The 19,875-nt window shown below is 39.9% G+C and overlaps 1 protein-coding gene across 6 annotated transcripts in view; it reads left to right on the forward strand.

The window, feature by feature from the left end:
- Positions 1-17,690, forward strand: part of LOC132822098 (storkhead-box protein 2-like) — a 437,283-nt gene extending 419,593 nt beyond the window's left edge. For 4 of the 6 annotated variants that reach the window (XM_060835161.1, XM_060835133.1, XM_060835140.1 and 1 more), the window contains 2 exons: positions 12,696-14,937; positions 16,833-17,197. In XM_060835161.1, the coding sequence (XP_060691144.1) occupies positions 12,696-14,937; positions 16,833-17,022 (2,432 nt within the window). In that variant the 3' untranslated portion in view covers positions 17,023-17,197. Of the gene's footprint in view, positions 1-11,388; positions 11,417-12,695; positions 14,938-16,832; positions 17,198-17,230 lie in introns of those variants that run through there. The other 2 variants (XM_060835170.1, XM_060835147.1) reach the window with 2 other exon arrangements.
- Positions 17,691-19,875: the final 2,185 nt, after the last annotated feature.

Raw genomic sequence — 19,875 nt, forward strand, 5'->3', positions numbered from 1 at the left:
AGTGAGGTTGTGCACTTTGACTACATGAGCATTGTCTTCTCCACATCAGGTCCTTTATTCTTCCTGCCACTGAGCCAAAAGAGGCAATATCAGGAATAAAGTAACTGCTCAGTAATGTGATCAGTCACAGGTTGCTACAAATCTGTAATACATACCTATGGGTTAAGTGAGGGGACAAAAAACTTGTCAGATGGAATATAATGTGAGGTAATGCATTCAGGAAAATTTGAAGAGCTGAATTATTTAAATAGCAAAAGACTGCAGAAAATTTCAGTGCAGAAGAATTTGGGGTCCTTGTGCATAAGTCACAGAAAAAGCTTGCATTCATGTTTAGCAGGTAATAGAGAAGGCAAATGGAACATTGAAACAAAAAGGGGGTCAAAGGGAATGGATATAAATGTAGGGAGATTTGCCTAAGCTTCTGCAAGGTACCAGTTCGACTATAATCAGAATAATTGTAAATATGGTTTTGGACACTGTACCTAAGGAAAGATATAATATCATTGAACACCATCCAGAGAGTGTTCGCTAGGTTGATCATGTGGTGACTGTCTAATAAGGAGAAGTTGAGTAGATTGGGCAACAATATTTTTTAGAATATAGAAGAATGAGAGATCACCTTATTGATTCAATTCAAAATTGTTGGAGGACTTCAGAAGCTTCTGAAGATCCGATGGTGGGACAGAAGTGGAGGCAGGAGAGAAATGCATGGAGAGCAAATCCCAATCCACCAAGACTTCATTGTCTTCGGCATCGTGTTTCATTTGCAGCAAAACCTTCCAAATGTCAAGTAGCTTAGCAGGTACTTGTGCACGGTGGAATCCTGACCATACATCCTAGGTGATGGGCATGGTCATCTTCACCTCAAAGGATGAATAAGAGGGAAGAAAAGCACATGGCAAAATGAACCACTATGATTTGAATTAAGTTAGAATCTAAACCAAAAGCAAATAAACTTGACAAAAGAAAACATTTTAAATGTATTTTAATTCCTTTATGGACTGTCACATGCTGAATGATTCCTATATGCTGAATGATTCCTGAAGAAGGGCTCATGCCTGAAACGTCGATTCTCCTGCTCTTTGGATGCTGCCTGACTTGCTGCGCTTTTCCAGCAACACATTTTGAGCTCTGATCTCCAGCATCTGCAGTCCTCACTTTCTCCTCGAAGTTTTTATTCCTGGAACCAAGCTCGTGAACCTCCTCTGAACATGCTTCAGGGCCAGTACATCCTTCCTGGGAAATGGGGCTCAAAACTGCAGAAAATACTCCAAATGTGGTCTGACAAGAGCCTTAGGGACCCTCCGAAGTACAACCCTGCTTTTATGTCCAAGCCCTCTCAAAACAAATGCCATCATTGCATTTCCTTCCTAACTACTGACTCAACCTGCAAGTTTACATTGAGACAATCCTGGACTAGAACTCCCAAGTCTCTTTGCACTTCAGGTTTTAGGATTTTCTCCCCATTTTGAAAATAGGAAAAATAGAGGCATGGACTATCAAAATAAATGACCTCACACTTTCCTACTTTGTATTTATTCTGCCACATCTTTGACCACTCTCCTAACTTGTCCAAATCCTTCTGCAGCTTCCCCTCCACTTCAATGCTACCTGTCCCTCTATCTATCTTTGTATTTTCTACAAACTTAAAATGCCCTCAGTTCCTCACATAGATTGTTAATGTATAAAGCAAAATGTGGTCCCAAAACTGAGCCTTGCAGGGCACCACTGGTAACCGACTGTGTCAGCCTGAGATGGATCCTTTTATCCCCATTCTCTACTTTTTGCCACATAGCTAGGTTTCTACCTTGCCTCTGACACCGTGACCCCTTACCTTTCTCAGTAGCCTCCTGTGCGGCACCTTGACAAAGGCCTTCTTGAAGTCCAGGTAGATAACATCGATTGGTATAACCTGCTCATTACTTTCTCAAAGGATTCTAGAAGATTGGTCAGGCATGACCTCCCCTTGATGAAACCATATTGTTTTTGCCCTATTTTACCTTTTTTCTGATTTCAAGTGTTCAGAAATCTCATTATTCGCAGTGGATTCCAAGATCTTACTCATGACTGAGGTTCGGCTAATTGATCTGCAATTTTCCATCTTCTACCTTACCCACTTTTTAAACAGGGGTGTCATATTAGTGATTTTCCAGTCCCCCCCCCCCCCCCCCCCCCCCCCCGCCTGATTCTAGCGATTCCAAAAAGATTGCCACTAACGCCTCTGCTATCGCCCTTAGAACACAGGGATATCATCCTTCTGGTACAAGTGATTTGTACACCTTCAGGCCATTCAGTGTTTCTAACACCTTCTCCTTGACAATGGCCATCGTACTCCGCTCCACCCCCTCATTCTCTCTTGACATTTTGGGATATGACTTGTGTCTTTCACTGTGAAGACTGATGTTAAACTTCTTGCATGTTAGAACTGCGCCCATTCAGCCAATTGAAATGTACTCTGTCCCACTTCTCACTTGTGCCATTTATAGTTGGTGAACAGGCTTTTGGGAGATAGGAGTGAGTTAGTTGTCACTGAATTCCTTGCCTTTGCCCTCCTTCTGTAGCCTTTTTCAAATTAGAGAGTCATGACATGCAGGTCATACCAAGTGAGCATGATGTATTCCCTTCTCATTAAAGACATGAGTGAACCAGGTGAGTTACATTTGACACACTGCAGGGTGTAGATAGGGTTACTAATAGGAGTTTTTCACTGGGGGTGGTGGAATTTCCAAACTAGGCTACACATTTTTAAGGTGAAAGAAGGAATATTTTAAAAACCTGAGGAGCAGATTTTTTTTTTAGAAGGGGGTTTGAGTATGGAATGAACTTCCTGAGGAAGAGGTAGACATGGGCACAGTTACAGCATTTAAAAGAAATTTGGATAAGTGCATGACTAGGAAAGGTTCAGAGAGATATGGGCCAGGAGGAGGGATTAGTGAGGGATTATGTTTGGTACGGACTGGTTGCACTAAAGGAACTGTTTCTGTGCTGTATGATTCTATGACTAGGAATACCCTGGAAAATTCCCACCATTGTATCCTGACTTACTAGATTTTTTTTATATATAGGTATTTTTATTGAAGAAAAAGAATTTTTTTTAAAACCTCTTTTGCAAACTTACAAAATAATACAAACTAATATACCATTAAATATTTAATAAATAATAAACAAAACACAACAGACACAAAAAAAGAGAATATAAGTCCACTCAACGAAGAGCTAATCTAACCTACAAATAACCAAAACCCATAATAGAGTATCTTGCATTACTCAAAAACAAAAGCTAACATAGTAAATAAATAATGAAGTACATGCTCAGAGTGAATTAGCATCAAGGCATAATAAAATCCATATTCGTTCGGGATTCCCAACCGCCCCCCCCCACCCGGGGCCCTGGACCGGCCAGAACCACTACCACAACTAGCTAAAAGCCCTTGACAATATGGCCGAAATATCTGTATCTATGTAGTTCAGGAAGGGCTGCCATATTTTATAGAATAATTCAGTTTTTTGGTGCACCATATTTGTAAGGAAGTCAAGGGGAATACACTCCATGATTAACCTGTGCCAATTCGAAAGTCCTGGAGGCCCTCCGCTACCCAGTTTACTAAGATATTTTTCCTTGCACAGAAGGAGAGAATGGAAAATAATTTCCTCCCGTGCACATCCAGGGAAGGCAGGTTTGGAAAGTCCAGAAGAAACAATATTGGATCTACTCCAATTTCCGCTCCCGAGATTTCTGTCAGCGCATTTGCTACTCTGGTCCAGTAATTACGGATCCTATGACATGTCCATAAGCAGTGTTTGAGAGTGCTTCTACTTTACATTTAGGACACATTGGAGATGCTCCTGCCCTAAATTTTGCCAATCGTTCCGGTGCTATATCTGCCCTATGGGGTATCTTTCGTTGGATGGCTTGTGTTCTAATACAAATGGAGATCTTTCTGGCATTTTCCCAGATGTCGTCTCACATTTCTAAAGCGATTTCCAACCCCAACTCCTGATTCTATGTTTTAAACAATTTGTTCCATGTCTTTCAATACTTTGTTCTGTAATGAGTGATAGAGTGCTGAGCGAGGGTGGACCATTGGCCGTAACACTCTCTTCCTTCCCTATCTGATTTATAAGAGCTATCCAATAATGTGGCCTTCTTTTATATATAATCTCAAATTTGGAAATATCGAAAAATGTCTCCATTAGGCTGCCCAAATTTCTGGTGCCGCTGTTCAAAAGACATCATAACTTCCCCATCGAACAGATTCCCCAAGCAAGAAATATCCCTGCACCTCCAGGTTTTAAATGTAGCGTCTGTGTGCCCCGGTTGAAAATCCCATGCTCCCATTATAGGAGTATAAGGAGAAGTTTTTTTGTGAATTACCCTTGTCTTGCCGCATTATCTTCCAAGCTTTAATTGTATTTAATACAATAGGGTTTTTACAATGGTCCATAATGACTTTCATCTTATATAAAAATAAGAGATTAATAAGGGGACACTTTGCTTGAGAAGCCTCAATGTCTAGCCAGCTTGATTGGGGGTCACACAAGACCTAGTCGGCTACGTAGCTTAATAGAGAACTCAGCTGATACTTTCTAAAGTCTGGAAAATCCAGTCCTCTCCTTGCTTGATGGGAGCTGCAGCTTCTTTAATTTAATAAGGGGCTGTCTGTGATTCCAAATGAAAGAACCAAGCCAACCATATAGTTTAAGCAATGCTGGCCTCAGCAGCATCACAGGGAGCATTCTCATTAGGGTATAAGAGACGAGGCAAAATATTCACTTTAGTTAGAACTATTCTGCCTAACCAAGACATCAGGAGATTCCACAACCCCCCCCCCCCCCCAGCATTGAAAATCCTGCTTTATCCTCTCTAATAGGTGCACAAAATTGGTTTTTTACAGCTGACCAAAACCTGGGGTGATAAAAATCCCTAAATATAAAAAACCCTCCAGAGACTTACCGAAAGGGAAAGCAAGACCCGTTTGATAAATTGGACATACTAGCGAGACCACTTATCGGCATGGACTCTGATTTTGTGAAATTCATTTTATAGCCTGAGAACGCACTGAATAAATTAATTACTGGATCAAGCGGGGCACAGATATCGAAGGATTACTAAGAAAAAAGAGAACATCATTTGCATAAAGGGTAAATTTATGACTACCTGAACCAACCTTCGGAACCATTATCTCAGAATCAGCCCTTATAGCTTCCGCTAGTGGTTCAATTATTAGCGTGAATAATAACGGTGAGAGAGGACATCCCTGATAACAGCCTCAACCCACACTGAAGCTACCTGAGCCTAAACCATTAGTAATCATGGCCGTTTTGGGGTCATTGTACAGTATTGCGACCCATTTGGTGAATACCTCTCTGACATCGAACTTTTCCAGTGTGTAATATAATATGAACGTTCAACCTGATCGAATGCCTTCTCCGCATCTAAAGATAATACTATTCCTGGTATTTGTTCCTAATAACAGACTTGGATCACATTTAAAACCTTCTAATATTATTAGATGATTTGCAGCCCTTGATAAACTCCATCTGATCCTCTTTTATAATGTATGGTAGAACCCTCTCCAGTCTTAATGCTAATGTTTTTGAAAGAATTCTAAAATTCACATTTCGCAAAGATATTGCCCTGTGTGATATGTCATCTTCTGGGGCTGATTCTTTTTTTAAGGATGAGAGAAATATTTGCTTCTCTCATCGAAGACGGGAGGCAGCTCTGACTATATGAATAATTGTACATGTCTATAAGTGGACCAACAGTACCCCTATAAACTCCTTGTAGAATTCAGCCTGGAATCCATCTGGGCCAGGTGCTTTACTGCTCTGAAACTGCCTGATTGCATCAAGTATTTCCTGGGTTGTCAGGGGAGCATTCGGGATCAACACTTGTTCCGGGGTTAAGCCTGGAAAGGCCAGACTTTTAAAAAAGGACTCTGTCTTCTTAGCTCTGTCTTCACAATCCTGTGATTTATACAGATCAGAATAAAACTTTCTGAAGGCTGTATTGATCCTTTTGCGGTCATGAGTCAAAGTACCAGCACTTTCCCTAATGGATGTGATAGCTTGAGGGGCCCTTTTTCTCCTTGAGATACGCTAGGTATCTACCAAGCTTATCGTCTTATTCATATAGTCTTTGTTTTGCAAATAATATTTCCCTCTTGGCTGTTTGGGTAAGTGCGGTACTCAAGGCTGTCCTAAGGGCTGTAACCTTTTGTAATTTAGCAATAAAGGGCCTATCAACATATGCAATCTCAGCTGCCTTCAAGCGAGTCTCAAGTAGACGCTGCTTTCTCCCTTTTGTTTTTTTTCTGTGTTGCCGAGTATGAAATAATGAGACCTCACGCATAGGCCTTAATGGTCTCCCATATCATCGATGGGTTACTGGCTGTGCCCAATTTCCAATAATGTTTTAAATTCTTGAGAGAAATATTTTACGAATTTACTAACCTTCATTAAGAAAGAATCCATACGCCAATGTTGGTGGCTTATCTCATCGTTCCTAGTCTTAACTTCCATATATACTGGAGTATAATCAGAGATGATTATATTACCTATTTTGCAGGATATTATGGAGTTCAAAAAGATCGAGGGAGCAAAAAACAAAGTAATTCTAGTATGACAATTATGTTGGTTAGAGTAGAAAGTAAAGTCTCTGCCCTGGGTATGAAGGCTCCTCTACACATCTTCTAACCCTAGCTCCTTATTCAAATCCGCCAATTGTCTGGATCTAGGAGATATACCCGCAGCACTCTTGGGTATCCAGTCTATCTCTGGATCCATAGTACAATTAAAATCTCCTCCTATAATTGTATGACGAGTCCCAAAAGCCATCACTTTGGAGAATGCTTCCATTGTAAATTTGAAGGGGTGTGCCGGGGGACAATAAAGTTTCAAAATTCCATACTCCTCTCCATTTATGAGGGCGTTGATCAGTATATACCATCCAGATTTATCTTTTATCTAATTTAAGATTTTGAAAGGAAGGCCTGATTGAATCCTCTTTGTTGTAATTTTAAGTGCTCTTTATGCAGTAAGTGTGTCTCCTGTAACAGAGCTATATCAACCCTTTCTTCTTTGAGGTCTGCAAGTATTTTCTTCCTTTTGATTGGAGAATTACTCCTCTTGACATTCCAGGTGCACCAGCTAATCGAATGACTAACCATGATCGTCCAAGCAAGTCCGAGACCCCCCCCCCCAGGAGGAAAAACCTCACCCAAAACACTCTCAGCACGGACTGTAGAAAATTCACAGAAGTAGAAATTCTTTAATACATTAACACCATTATAGTTAAAAACTATTTCTAAATAAGAAAAATATAAAACACACATTTAAAAGAAGATTTTCCCCCTTGTTCCCAGGGGGGCATCACTACCTATCAATAAACCCATCATATCCTCTCCCAACCAGCACCCTGCCCTCGACCCAGGCACCACATAGTGAATAAATTCACATGTACTATAAAACCAATGTTAAAAGTGCGTGCCCCACACCCCACCCCCACCCACACTTGAATACGTTTAGTAAAGATAAAACAACGTATAAACATATAAAAGTATAAAGTTACGATCCCAGCAAGTAATAGATAACTAAATATAATAACAAAAGAAGAAAAAAGAACCCCGCTCTGAATAAAAAAATTTGAGGTAGGACAGAGCAAATGTACCACACACGCACACGCACACCCACCCCACCCCCGCACCCGCATGAATCAACTAAGCCTGTAAACAATTAGAAAATCACATACTAGGTTACAAATAAATAAGCCCCCCTCCCTGCTCCCCGGAGATGATATTAAACAATAAAGGGGATGAAATGAGAAAAGGTAATCTAGGGGAAGGGGGGTGCAAAATAGCATAATTAACCATACGGTTTAATTCTTACAGTCTATTTAAGAGAGTCCAAAAAAGTCTTTAGTCTTCTCCAGTGATCCAAAGTTATAAATGGATCCTTCATGGCTGAAGCACAGCATTGCTGGGTAACGCAAGGAATACTGGATGGTTAAATCTCTCAGACACTTCTTCACCTCATCAAATGCCTTCCTTTTGTGGACCACAGCTGGAGAAAAATCCTGGAATAGCATAATCCTAGAGCCATTGTACTCCATGGCTTGGGGATCCTTTCCCAGGATTCTAGAGGCTTCCAGGAGCATCTGTTTCTCTCTGTAGCATTGAAGCCGGATCAGGACTGGGCGGGGGCGCTGGTGTGACCCGGGCCTGCATATAGCAACCCGGTGGGCTCACTCTACCCGTACCTGGCCTGATCTGGATTCCAGCTTTAATATTTCAGCGAGCCATTGCTCCAAAAAAAACTGGCAGCTGGCCTTCCTCTTCCCATTCGGGAAGGCCCAGCAACTGAATATTTTTTCAATGACCTCTATTATAGAGGTCGTCATTGTGCTCCTCTAAGGTCCGGACTCGCTGTTCAAGAGCCCGGACCCGGCCCACGGCCAATTCAGCGGCAGTCTCCAAGGTCGTGGTCTTTAGCTCCGCCCCTCCAACGCTATGTTTGAGCTTTTCAATTTCTCGGTCGTGCTTTTGCAGCGCGACCAAGAATGACTCCCACCTGGTCCTGGATTCTTCAATGAGGCATCGATCCTCTCCTGCAGCTTGTTAATTACGGAGACCAGGCTCGCCTCTGCGGGTAAGTCCCCCGAGGCAGCCGTGGACGTCTCCGCTGCTGCTGGAGGGGGTGGGGGAGGGGTTCCTGCCTGTTGCGAGCTGCAGGCATTTTTTCCTTTATCATTTTAAGCACAGCACCAAACTGTTCAGGCAGCCCACTTTGCCTGAATCTTGGGCAGAGTACTACAGACTCAGACTTGCTGGGTCGCCGCCACCTTGAATAGTTTTAAGAATTGCACATTTCCATATTGTGCAAGGCCAGCGCAGGATCCTGATGCTAGGTCTCGCAAAGACTGCTGTACTTGAAAGGTGAATTTACTGTATTCATTAAAAGGACAGAAATTAATGTTCCAGTTTCCAGCAGTTCTACCTTCCAGCATTCAGCCACTTGCATGAGATCTTGTGGCTTAGGAAGCAATGATACTTGCACAGCTTCTTACCATTTTACACAAGTTCTTACCATCTGAAATGCACTGCTGGACACAGCATTTGGAAACAGATTCAATGAAGTGAAATTGAGTAACTAGTTGAAGGAAAAGTTCATTGGGCTGACGACGACTGCAAAGTAGTTTCCAGTAGAAATCAGTGCCACAGGATTCAGTAGTGGGTCATGTGCTTTTTCTGCTGTACACTAATGATTTTAAATTTCAAATGTTGCGGGGCATGATTGAGAAATACACCTGCGTGGTTGATTGTGAAGAGGGCAGCTATTGACAGCAGGATGATTTCAATGTTCTGGTTGAGTAGGTGGACAAGTAGGAAATGGAATTCTAATCTGGACATATACTAGGGTATGCATTTGGGCAGAGCAAATTAGGCAAGGAATACACAATGTACAGAAGGGTATTGAGGTGGGTAGAGGAAATGAGGAGCCTTTGCAGTACATGTTCACAATGATCAAAAGTGGCAGGATAGGCAGGTAAGGTGGTAAAGAAAGACTGAATGCAAGAGCAGGGATGTAATGCTGAAGCTGCTAAATACTGGTCACAACTTTAGCCACCATTCTGTTCATCACATTACGGGAAGGACATAATTGATCTAGAGAGAGAGAGTACAGGGGAGATTTATAAGCATGTTGCAAGGGTTTGATAATTACAGCTATGCGGAAAGATTGGATAGGCTTGGGATGCTTTCCTTAGAAGTAGAGGGAGCTGAGAGGTCATCAAATAAAGAAGAGCTTGGATAGAGTGGATGGTGTTCTGTTAGTGAAGCAATCAGTCACCAGGAGGCACAGGAGAGTTCCAGAGGATCTGAAAACTGTTCGACACAGATTATAGTGGGTGTCTGAAGTTCACTGCCCTATTTTGGTTTTGAGGTAGAAATACTTGACTCTTTTAAAAGGAACCACAATCTGTGTCTGAAGGACTGAAACCTGTGAGGGAAAGTGGAATTGGATTGGATGGTTAGTTTAATAAGCTGATGCAGACACAAAGGACCGGATGGCCTTATGTGCCATAATGTTTTTGGGGTTCTGTGGAAGGAGTACTGTGATGGTTTAGAAAACTCCTTCAAATCGCTGGCTCAGGAAGGTGGGATCACTATCTCATTCTATGCTACATCATAATATAATTGGATAGCACAAAAGTCTGTCTAACCTCTTTATTTGTACGGCCACTGCAACAAAACAATGATTTCTTGTTAAATAGCATTTATGTGGTAAATTGCTCCAAGATACGTTAGTGGAGTGTTATCAAAAAAACAATTTTACCCTGATCTGGTCATTTTAGTACTAGGCACAAGGTAATGGCAAGGGCTCTGATCTAACATGGGTGCTGCATTTCTATAAAAGTGGATAAGACCCTACAGTGTAAATGAGGTAGTGCTTGTTCCTCCAGTGGCATGAGTTCCTGTCTCAAGAACACCAGTAGCTGATGCAGACCACTAATTTGTTGTAGAATGGGAGAGGGTGAACACCAAGGAACAAAATAAGAAAAGGCTTGTATTTATGTTTCTCAAATTCTGGAAATGTGTTATGGCCAGTTAAATACTTTTGAATTGTAATTTCAAACATGATAGTCAATTTGTGCACACCAGTCTACAAACCATAGTGGGGTAATCACCACATATTCTGATTTAATGATTGTTAGTCGAAGGATCATATTTGATCAAGCACAGCAAGGAGAGTTTCCTTGCTGTGCTTGATCTGGCACCATGGGATCATGTCCACCTAACCGGACAGACTGTTCACATCTTTAAGAAAAAATGGTGATATTACTGCATTGTAACATCGGTCAGATACTGCACGAAAGTCTCAATTCTCCATTTTTGACACCGTGCTGAGAATGATAGAATTTTCCACTTAAAACTGTGCAGTCTTCTCTTGTGAGTGGGGACAATTTCCAAAAACATTAGAAAACTGCACTGAGAATCTTTTATCTAGTTTTAAATGAAAGTGGGTGCTCCAATTGCCATGAGAATACCAAAGCTAAAATTCGAAATTTTGTTTCTGGTTTTTGCGAGGGTGGTGACTAATTCTTGGCCAGTAACCAGTTGCTGATGGTTCCTGATTCCTTATCAAAGTGACTGTTCTTGATATGAGTGTCTTCAATGGTGGCATTAAGTACCTGATCCTTCCATCGATCAAGGTCTACATCTACTTTTTGCGGATAATATTGAAGAGTGAAAGCTCTATCTGAGTTTCTTTTTAATATGTCTCTCCCTAAACCTAGATCACTAAGTCCAGTTGTAACTACTACAGCTGTGTCCTGGATGAGATCAGCACAGACCAAGAATTTAAAATGAACCTTGTTAATCTGTGAATCAGCACCACACTGCGGAGGGAGGATAGGGTGAGATTTTGCACTGTGTTTAATTAAGTCATACATTGTTTATAAACACATCCATCATTTTACTACATTACAAGACTTACATTGCAAGGCTCCACTTGTCTGAACATGAGCAAAGATCAGAGATCGAGGCTTAATACTGTGAAGTCACCACTGCAGTCCATGCTTCTGTCTTGACTAGGAGCCTGACCCCTCACCATCACACAGGAATTCTCTCCCTGTGGTGCATTCACTCTGACAGCTGCCTAACCATTCCCACCCCCTGCCCACCCACTTCCGACAAACCCCATCCAGCCATTTTTATTTTTCATTTCCATTTTTCCTGCTCTCTTTCAGTTTCCTTGGATTGCTCACACCATTTCCTAACCTCCTCCCATTGCCAGTTCTTGATCCAGCCCCGGACATGTAAGCGCAATATGGGGTAATTGAATTTTCCCACTGTTCTTTCTCTCTCTTTCTGTACTCATTAGCCTTTGCTCAATGGCTTGTCCAATGTAAATTGAATGTTTTTAATCACCTTGATGGGGAAATTCCATATAGGGATACAGCCACACTACAACCTTGTGCCAAAGCATCATCATTCACCAGGGATCAAAGATTTGCTCATTGTCTGATTTTGTTAACTCTTTCCAACTCTGCACATACAGTCTGACTTAGCTATTTTTTAACATCAAGTCTTGTCTTAAACTGTAAATAGAAATAATTATAATGTAAATTAAAATTCTTCCCTTTTGATGATTTATTACTACTCATCAAAACTGATCCCACAACATCCTGAAAATTAAGGAAACCTGAATATTACAATGTTTTCCATCATTTTGTACCATATTGCAGCTCTTTCAGCGGTGAGTAATAACCCAGAGCAAGACAGATGGAGTGTCCTTTTTTTTTGACTGACTGACTGTGCTGCAACATCCCAGTGCCTTGACTGAAAAATAACGTAACTAGCTTTATATATGGTTAGCATACCTGTTACCAGGAACAATTGGTTTACAGGTTCAGACTCTTCACCTTGGATATGTAGTGAAAACAATAGTTGCTATTTAACCAAGTCAGCATTCTGTAATTTTTCTCATTATTAATGAATCTTGTGAAGTTTTTGTACTGAACAGTTGTATTCATTGTACAAGTAGAATAAATTATATTTAAGATCCCTAGTATTTAAATGCATAAAATCACTTGTGATTTTTAATTTTTCAGTAGAACTTAAGGCTTTACAAGCTAATGGCCATATTGAATTGTAATAAGTCTTGTTTAAATGTTTCTACTCTTTAATTTATAGGGGTCCCAACACCCAGTCAAGATATTCTTCGCCATACGTTGAACATGCTCGTAAGAGAGCGGAAAATTTACCCAACTCCTGATGGATATTTCATTGTAACTCCTCAGACTTATTTTATCACCCCTTCCCTCATAAGAACAAATAGTAAATGGTACCATCTAGATGAAAGGATACCTGACCGGGCTCGATGTACTTCACCACAGCTAGGGACTATAACTCCTTCCAACTCTGGCTGTCTCCGAGACAGAGCTCATCACAGAAACCATTGTGATTCTTGCAACTGTTTTAGAGAAGAATTTCACAATCATTCCTCCACTCTCCAGAAAAGATCAATGAAGGAATGTAAAGATTCCTATTGCCCTCCTTCTTTCAGCCAGATGCCGGTAACCCAGACTGAGAAAAGCAGGAGTACGGTTAACTGTTCATACAAAACTGAAACGTTGCCAAAACCCAAGGATGGAGAAAAGCAATCCAAAAAATTTGGACTGAAATTGTTCAGATTGAGCTTTAAAAAGGACAAGTCAAAGCAGTTAGTGAATTTTTCAGCCCAGTTCCCTCCTGAGGAATGGCCGTTGCGTGATGAGGACAATCCAACCTCTATACCAAGGGAAGTGGAACAGGAGATAATCAAACGCATTAATCCAGACCTGACGGTGGAAAACGTCATGAAGCACACAGCGCTAATGAAGAAGTTGGAAGAAGATAAGGCCCACAGAAATAAAGCAGGCTCATCCGCCCAGCATAGTGGCAAGAGCAAAAAAAGTAGAAGTCACAAGAAGTCCCATGGTAAATCCCGGTCACACAGCAAGTCCAGGGCTCCAAAAGGGGAACAATCAGAAGATACCCATCTGGATGTTGCAGAATCCAGAGAGTATGAGTTTTATGACCCAATTACCAGATCCCCATGTGAGAAAAGTGCCACTGTAGAAATGAAGGGTGATAATGGGTTTCTCTCACATGATAAAATTAACATGGTTGAATCTCATTTTCCTGTGACCCCCGAATGGGATGTGTCTGGTGATCTTTACAAGCGAAGGATGGAGAGTCGATTTCATGAACATTCTCGGGAAAGTTTGCAATCCAAGGTTCATCGGAGCCACAGCCATACTCAAGACAGAAAATCAAGGACTGATAGGGCCAGCAAAGCCAAGGAGAGGTCTAGATCAATGGATAATTCTAATCGACCTCTTGGCATGACTTTATCAGGCACAACAGAAGAGATGCAAGAATGCAGCGTGGATGAAAGCCAGTCAAATAATAACAAATTACGTTCTTCCAAATTACTCAGTCACCACAGACCAGGATTGTCATCACATTCAAATCATGTTACTGAGCCAAGCATACCGGAATGTGTAAATATTGATGAGGCAGCAACAGTTAGTGAAGCCTGCAATCCAGTGGAGCACCCAAGACCTGGAGATGGTTTGCCTAAAAATGACGAACCTAACTGTACTACCAATGCAAAAGCTGATGATTACTTTCAGTGTAATGCATCCAAGGAGACTGCTCAGGCTGTGTCTTCTCCATCAGCTAACTGTAATGATGAGTGTCTGTTTAAAGATTATGATACGTTAACCTTGTCAGATGGTGTCAAGAAGCTGTCTCCTCTGGATAGGTTCTTGAAGCACCCACCTATTGAAGAGAATGTGAATGGACAGCTTGAACAATTGTCACTGCAGCAGAAACATTATCCGGAAACGATAGATATGAATAGCGTTAATTTGCCTGTAGCTGGGCAGGCATCTCCCCCATCATTGCCAAATGGACAAGTATTTAAATCACAGTCGGAAATTCAATCTGTAAATCACATGGAGAATAATTATCAGGAATCCACTTTATATGAACCCCAACATAAACCATCAGAGGTGCTTCACCCAGACTGTGAGAACTTTGTTGGCCTAATAAGTGTGGCTCAATCACTGCCTGTCCTACAGGGACAAGAGGATGAAACAGGACATCAGGAATCTTCCTTTGACTACTATAATGTGTCTGATGATGACTCAGAAGATGGGATCAACAAAAACCAAGAGGAGGGTAAAAGCCGAGATGATGGTGGGACTGTGCAGTGGTTGCTAGAACGAGAGAAAGAGAAAAATCTCCAGAGAAAGTTTGAAAAGAATCTAACTCTTCTGAGCCCAAAAGAGAGTGACAACAGTACCAGCCAGAAAGCTTTACATTCTGCTCGATTAGATAGTATGGACAGCAGCAGTATCACTGTAGACAGTGGATTTAATTCTCCACGGTAAGCAAGCAAATGACAAATCCAAGCAGTCATTCATTTGAGACACGTATTACATTTTTGATTTTGTGCTAGATTATTTCATTGTACAGGACTTTGAAAGTAGCCAACACAAGTTAAAACATGTAAAGTATAGGGATAAAAATTGAGAATTGTCTGGTTGTGGCCTTATGCAAAATGTGATTTACTCTAACAGTATACTTTATGTTTATAAATTCTTATAAGCTGTATTGAGAAGTTTATAAACCAATTAATATGCTTTCTCTTGCAGAGAAGCAGGAGATGATGAAGTAGTGATTGGTGGTAATGGTCTAGTCATCTAGTGACAGATGCTTGGGGAGAGGAGTGGGGGGACAGATTTTAAATCCCACCACAACAGCTGGCAGACTTTAATGTCAATTTAATAAATCTGGAATATAAAAACTAGTCTCAATAATGATGACATTGACAACAATTATTTAACACTTGTAAGAATCCATCTAGTTCACTAAATAAGGCAAGCTTCTGTCTCTACTTGGTCTGGCCTTCTATGTGACTCAAACCCACAGCACTATGGTTGATCCTTAACTGCCCTCAATATCCTGGTGAGTCTCTCAGTTCAAGTAAATTAGTGGAATAATGTTGGCATCTCATCAAAGAATCTAAAGGAAAGTTCCTTTTGAAGTAATGCTCTGACTTTATGCTTCTGGTTTGAACTTTCTCCTCCTGCCCATGGAAAGTCTTTATCATCCCAAATAGTTCGAAGCACTTGGGCTGTACATTCCCAAAAGTCTGATGTGACTTTCAGTAATGGTTACTTCCTACCTGAAGCAATATATTTACGATATATGTCCTATTTGAGTTGAAAGAACTAAAAAGAAAGAATTAAAAATATTAGAAACATTTACTGCATCGCAGTGAAATTAATAACTGTTAGTCAATATGCAATGAAGACTATCGTTCGATAGTTTGAACAATCTGTTTCTCAAGCTTAAACATTATCATCAGAAACTTTTTGGTTAAAAATATGATTGAATTCAATCCAAAATTTGAAAATTACTCGTTTTTGTAATGGATCATCTGAATAAAACTGCCTATTTAGCACAAAAAGATTATGGGTATATTTATGCTTGGCATACATGGCCAATGTTAACTGGTCTAGTGTTCCATATACTTAGCCATTTGCTTTGGAGCATGAAAGGTTATGTGGGATGGGGAGGGGGTCTCATCCTGCCAAAGAGCTGGAATTACTCCAGGTTGGTGAAAATACCGTTCTAATGTACTGTCTCATCTGGGCCTTAAATGTGTAGCAGGAAGGAACCGAGGGAGTCTGCCTGCATTAGATTTGATATTAATGATAAATATAATATAGTGGACCCGCTTTCATTCTGACTGCTTGAATTTAATGCCGTTTTGCTTTGCTATTTGTTCAAAGCCATTCTTGATTTTGATTCTTGTGATAACTGTTAGCATTTTCAGCAAAAATTGGAGGTTGAGAAGATTAAAGCTTACATTTTTATTTTGAAAGCACAATCATTTTCACTTATAAACTAACCATATCTGGCTGTGAAAGATGTACCACTTGTGAAAAAATATGTATGTACTGATAAAGGACTGCAGTAGAGTACTATGTAGTTCCATTGCACCAAGTAACAGCTTCAAATTCTGATACTGTCATTTGAAATGTAATGCCAAAATTTCTGCAGCATCCTGAATATGTCTCCCCACTCCATTGCCACCAAAACTTTGGAAGAGCAATATCTTTTGCAATACATTGAAACTTTATATTTCCTACACAATGGAGACTTCTGGCCTCTTTGAGTTGAGTCACCCAATGAGGCCAAAAGTTGTGAAGGATTAAATGTTGTGGCATTAGTGTTTGGAAGCATTAATGTTTTTCCATCCATGGTGTCTTTCAGTACTCGTGAAAGTCTGGCCTCTAACACTTCAAGCGTAGTAGAAAGCAACAGGCGTCAGAACCCTGCTCTTAGTCCGGGACACGGAGGCACGTCAGCATTCAGTTTCCGAACAACTACAGATCCTGCACCAAGTGAACCTGAGAAACTGCAGAAGCCCATGAAGTGTCTAGCTTCCGTTACCAGTGTTTGAGCACTGTTAGTCGTAGCTGTCAGCTACATATTCTGTATCACACCCTCAGCAGTCATACACATGCACCTCGAGAGATTTGAAACAAAATGACACCATCAGGCATGCTCATACATTTTAAAAAGAGGTGTAAACTAAATGTAGAAGCCACTTATATGATTTGGAGCTTTATTTCATAAGTACTCATTAATTTTGCTTCTTCATTCTTTAGGTATTGAGTGGGTAATGCAGCTTACTGCATGGCATTCGCCTACATCATACTGCATGAAACGTCCATTGCGATTTTGATAAAGAAGAGAAAAAAAAGCACAAATTCGTTTGCACTTCATGACTTGGTTTCTTGATGGTATTCTATGACAACTTCATGTTTAGAAGTAATCGTCTTTAGAGCATTTTGAAACCAGCAAAATAACTCCTGTGATTTTGTGAAACCAGTGCATGTGTTAAATCTGAACAAGCACATACGTGGCTGTCTTACACACTGAAGATACTATCTTCAAACTTATGGTCCGTGATTTCCAATAAGCATTGTTAAAAGCTATATGGTACCAACAGATACATGTTGCACTATTGAAAGGTAAAATAATGTCTGACTTTTTTACTGTACAAGATTATACATCTCGTGTTACTGTACATATAAATAAATATTGAAGGTGTCAAAAGCAAACCCTGTAGAGAAAAAAATTAAATTGCTACAAGTTTTACAGTTGTGGTAAATCTTATATCAATATGATATGTGAATTAAATGTGCATTTTTTTGTGCAAATAAATATACTTCAGAGAAAATGCTGAATAAGCAGCTCTCAAATTAGGAAAAATATTTTTTGCATGTATGAGAAAGTTAGTAAGCAGTACAATTGAGGCATTTCAATCACTGCGAGACAAAATTTGAGCAACCAAACACTTCACCTGGGTCCCATTAATACATTGCTATAAATCGCTCCCTCCTGTAACGAGCTTAAATACTTTCCACACTGCAGTTTATATATGAGCTTTATTGTGGAACCTTAGCACTCTTGGTTGATTAGTCTGAGGCCTGGCATAGTTTATTGTCATGCATTATCAATGAGCATGTATTGCTTAAGTGCATGGTGCCACAGATGTTAGAGATAAAATGGTACTGGAAAGCTATCTGTTAGATACAGTGGCTCATGCAGCTTGGGTCTGTGTTTTATTTAGTACCAATTCTAGCACAGTGCCAGATTCTTTTCACACTTACCTGTAATCTCTAATTTGTGCCCATTACTGCCTTTGTGTTCTGTGATGCCATTTCAGATATTTAAATTCCTTCATATTGTGGCTTTTGTTACACCAAAGCTTCTGATGATGCCGCAGTTTCACAGATTGGAAGGATGCTTAAATGTGAAGCCAGTCCTGTAGTTTTACATCTCCATGTTAAACTGGGTTGGGTTTTGCTGTCTTTTCTCCAAGTCTTATCCCCCACAACATGTGTATTTAAAAGAAAACAAAATAAAACTTCTTGTTTGGAAAATGGCAGTTATTGCAGCTGCACCAAAATCCTGTTATATCTGTGACATTGTGAAAGTACATACCAGGCATAAAGATGTGAATGGCAGAAATATTATGAGAAGAATTTATAATTTGGTTCATATGAAAACTATGACCACAAAAGAGCATGCAGTTTGTTTTTAAACTGTTTAAATATGACCTGGCAAAGAAAACATTTTTTAAAAAAAGACTGGCAATGTATATATGTTAATGTGATAAGTGTGCCTGATCTGTTACATCAACAGTAGGACCTTTAATAGAACATTGCAGATGAGATGCATTATCCTTATATGGCAGTGGTTGATCTGAAATAGCCTTCAATGTATGTAACATAGACATTTTTTTTCACTGTAGTTAAGATTTTGTTCATGTTGCACATAACTACCTCCATACATTTATGAAATGGTAGCAGAACCTCCGATGTAGCATGATTTTCTATCTTTGTGGCTTCACCATCTTTCATCCCTCTATCTTTCCAACTCTGTTACCGTTTCATGAATAAACTTTCACCAGACTATTGCTTCTGAATTTTTACACTGGTGCTTTAACTCCTTGAAGCGTGATTTCCAAACTAACGTCCATACGATAATAGTAATTTAAATTGATATCTGGTTTTGAAACATATCAAAGCTACAAGAATAGACATCTTTACTGAGGAGATTGCATCAAGTGTTGGTCTATTTTTACAGACTAATTTCAAAGGAATACAGATTTTTCTTGTGAATAACTGAGTGAATTAGTATCAAATTAAGTACAAATGCAAACAGCTTTTTTTCTTCATGCAGAAGGGAGTAGAGCAGCCAAGACTGCCTTGTATAAATACGTTTGCACTGAAAAAGATAACAAACATTTTTTTTAAATTGTGTCTCTCTGGATGCTGTTTAGTTATCCAGTTAGATGTGTTTATATATTGTAAAACTATTTCTTACCAAATTTTGGTTCATGGAATGTCTTCCCTAACGTTACTGGATTATGTTATAGCAGACTATAACAAGCTTGTTTTTGTAAGTGTATTATACTGTAAAAATGTGTTTAGTTGTCATTGCTTAGTACAATAACTTGAACTCTAAACAGGGATTTTTTTTCATGTTCCTTATTTAAAAGTCCCTTTATGTAAACTGTGTTTCAGTTGTTACTTGTAGCTTGAGTGGATCTCCCCTTTGGAATTGTGTTATTTACTTTAAAGCCATTAAATAACATGTTTCTTTAACATTTTGAGATTTCTGTGCTTTTCTCCATAAAAGAATGCATAGGTTGTTTATGTCCTACAACCTACAATATGTTAATCTATTATTAGATCCAAGTTGATCTCACTTCCTCTTATTTGAGTATTTCATTTTATCATAT

The sequence above is a fragment of the Hemiscyllium ocellatum genome, chromosome 2, assembly GCF_020745735.1.
Source record: "Hemiscyllium ocellatum isolate sHemOce1 chromosome 2, sHemOce1.pat.X.cur, whole genome shotgun sequence".
Classification (NCBI taxonomy): Eukaryota; Metazoa; Chordata; class Chondrichthyes; order Orectolobiformes; family Hemiscylliidae; genus Hemiscyllium; species Hemiscyllium ocellatum.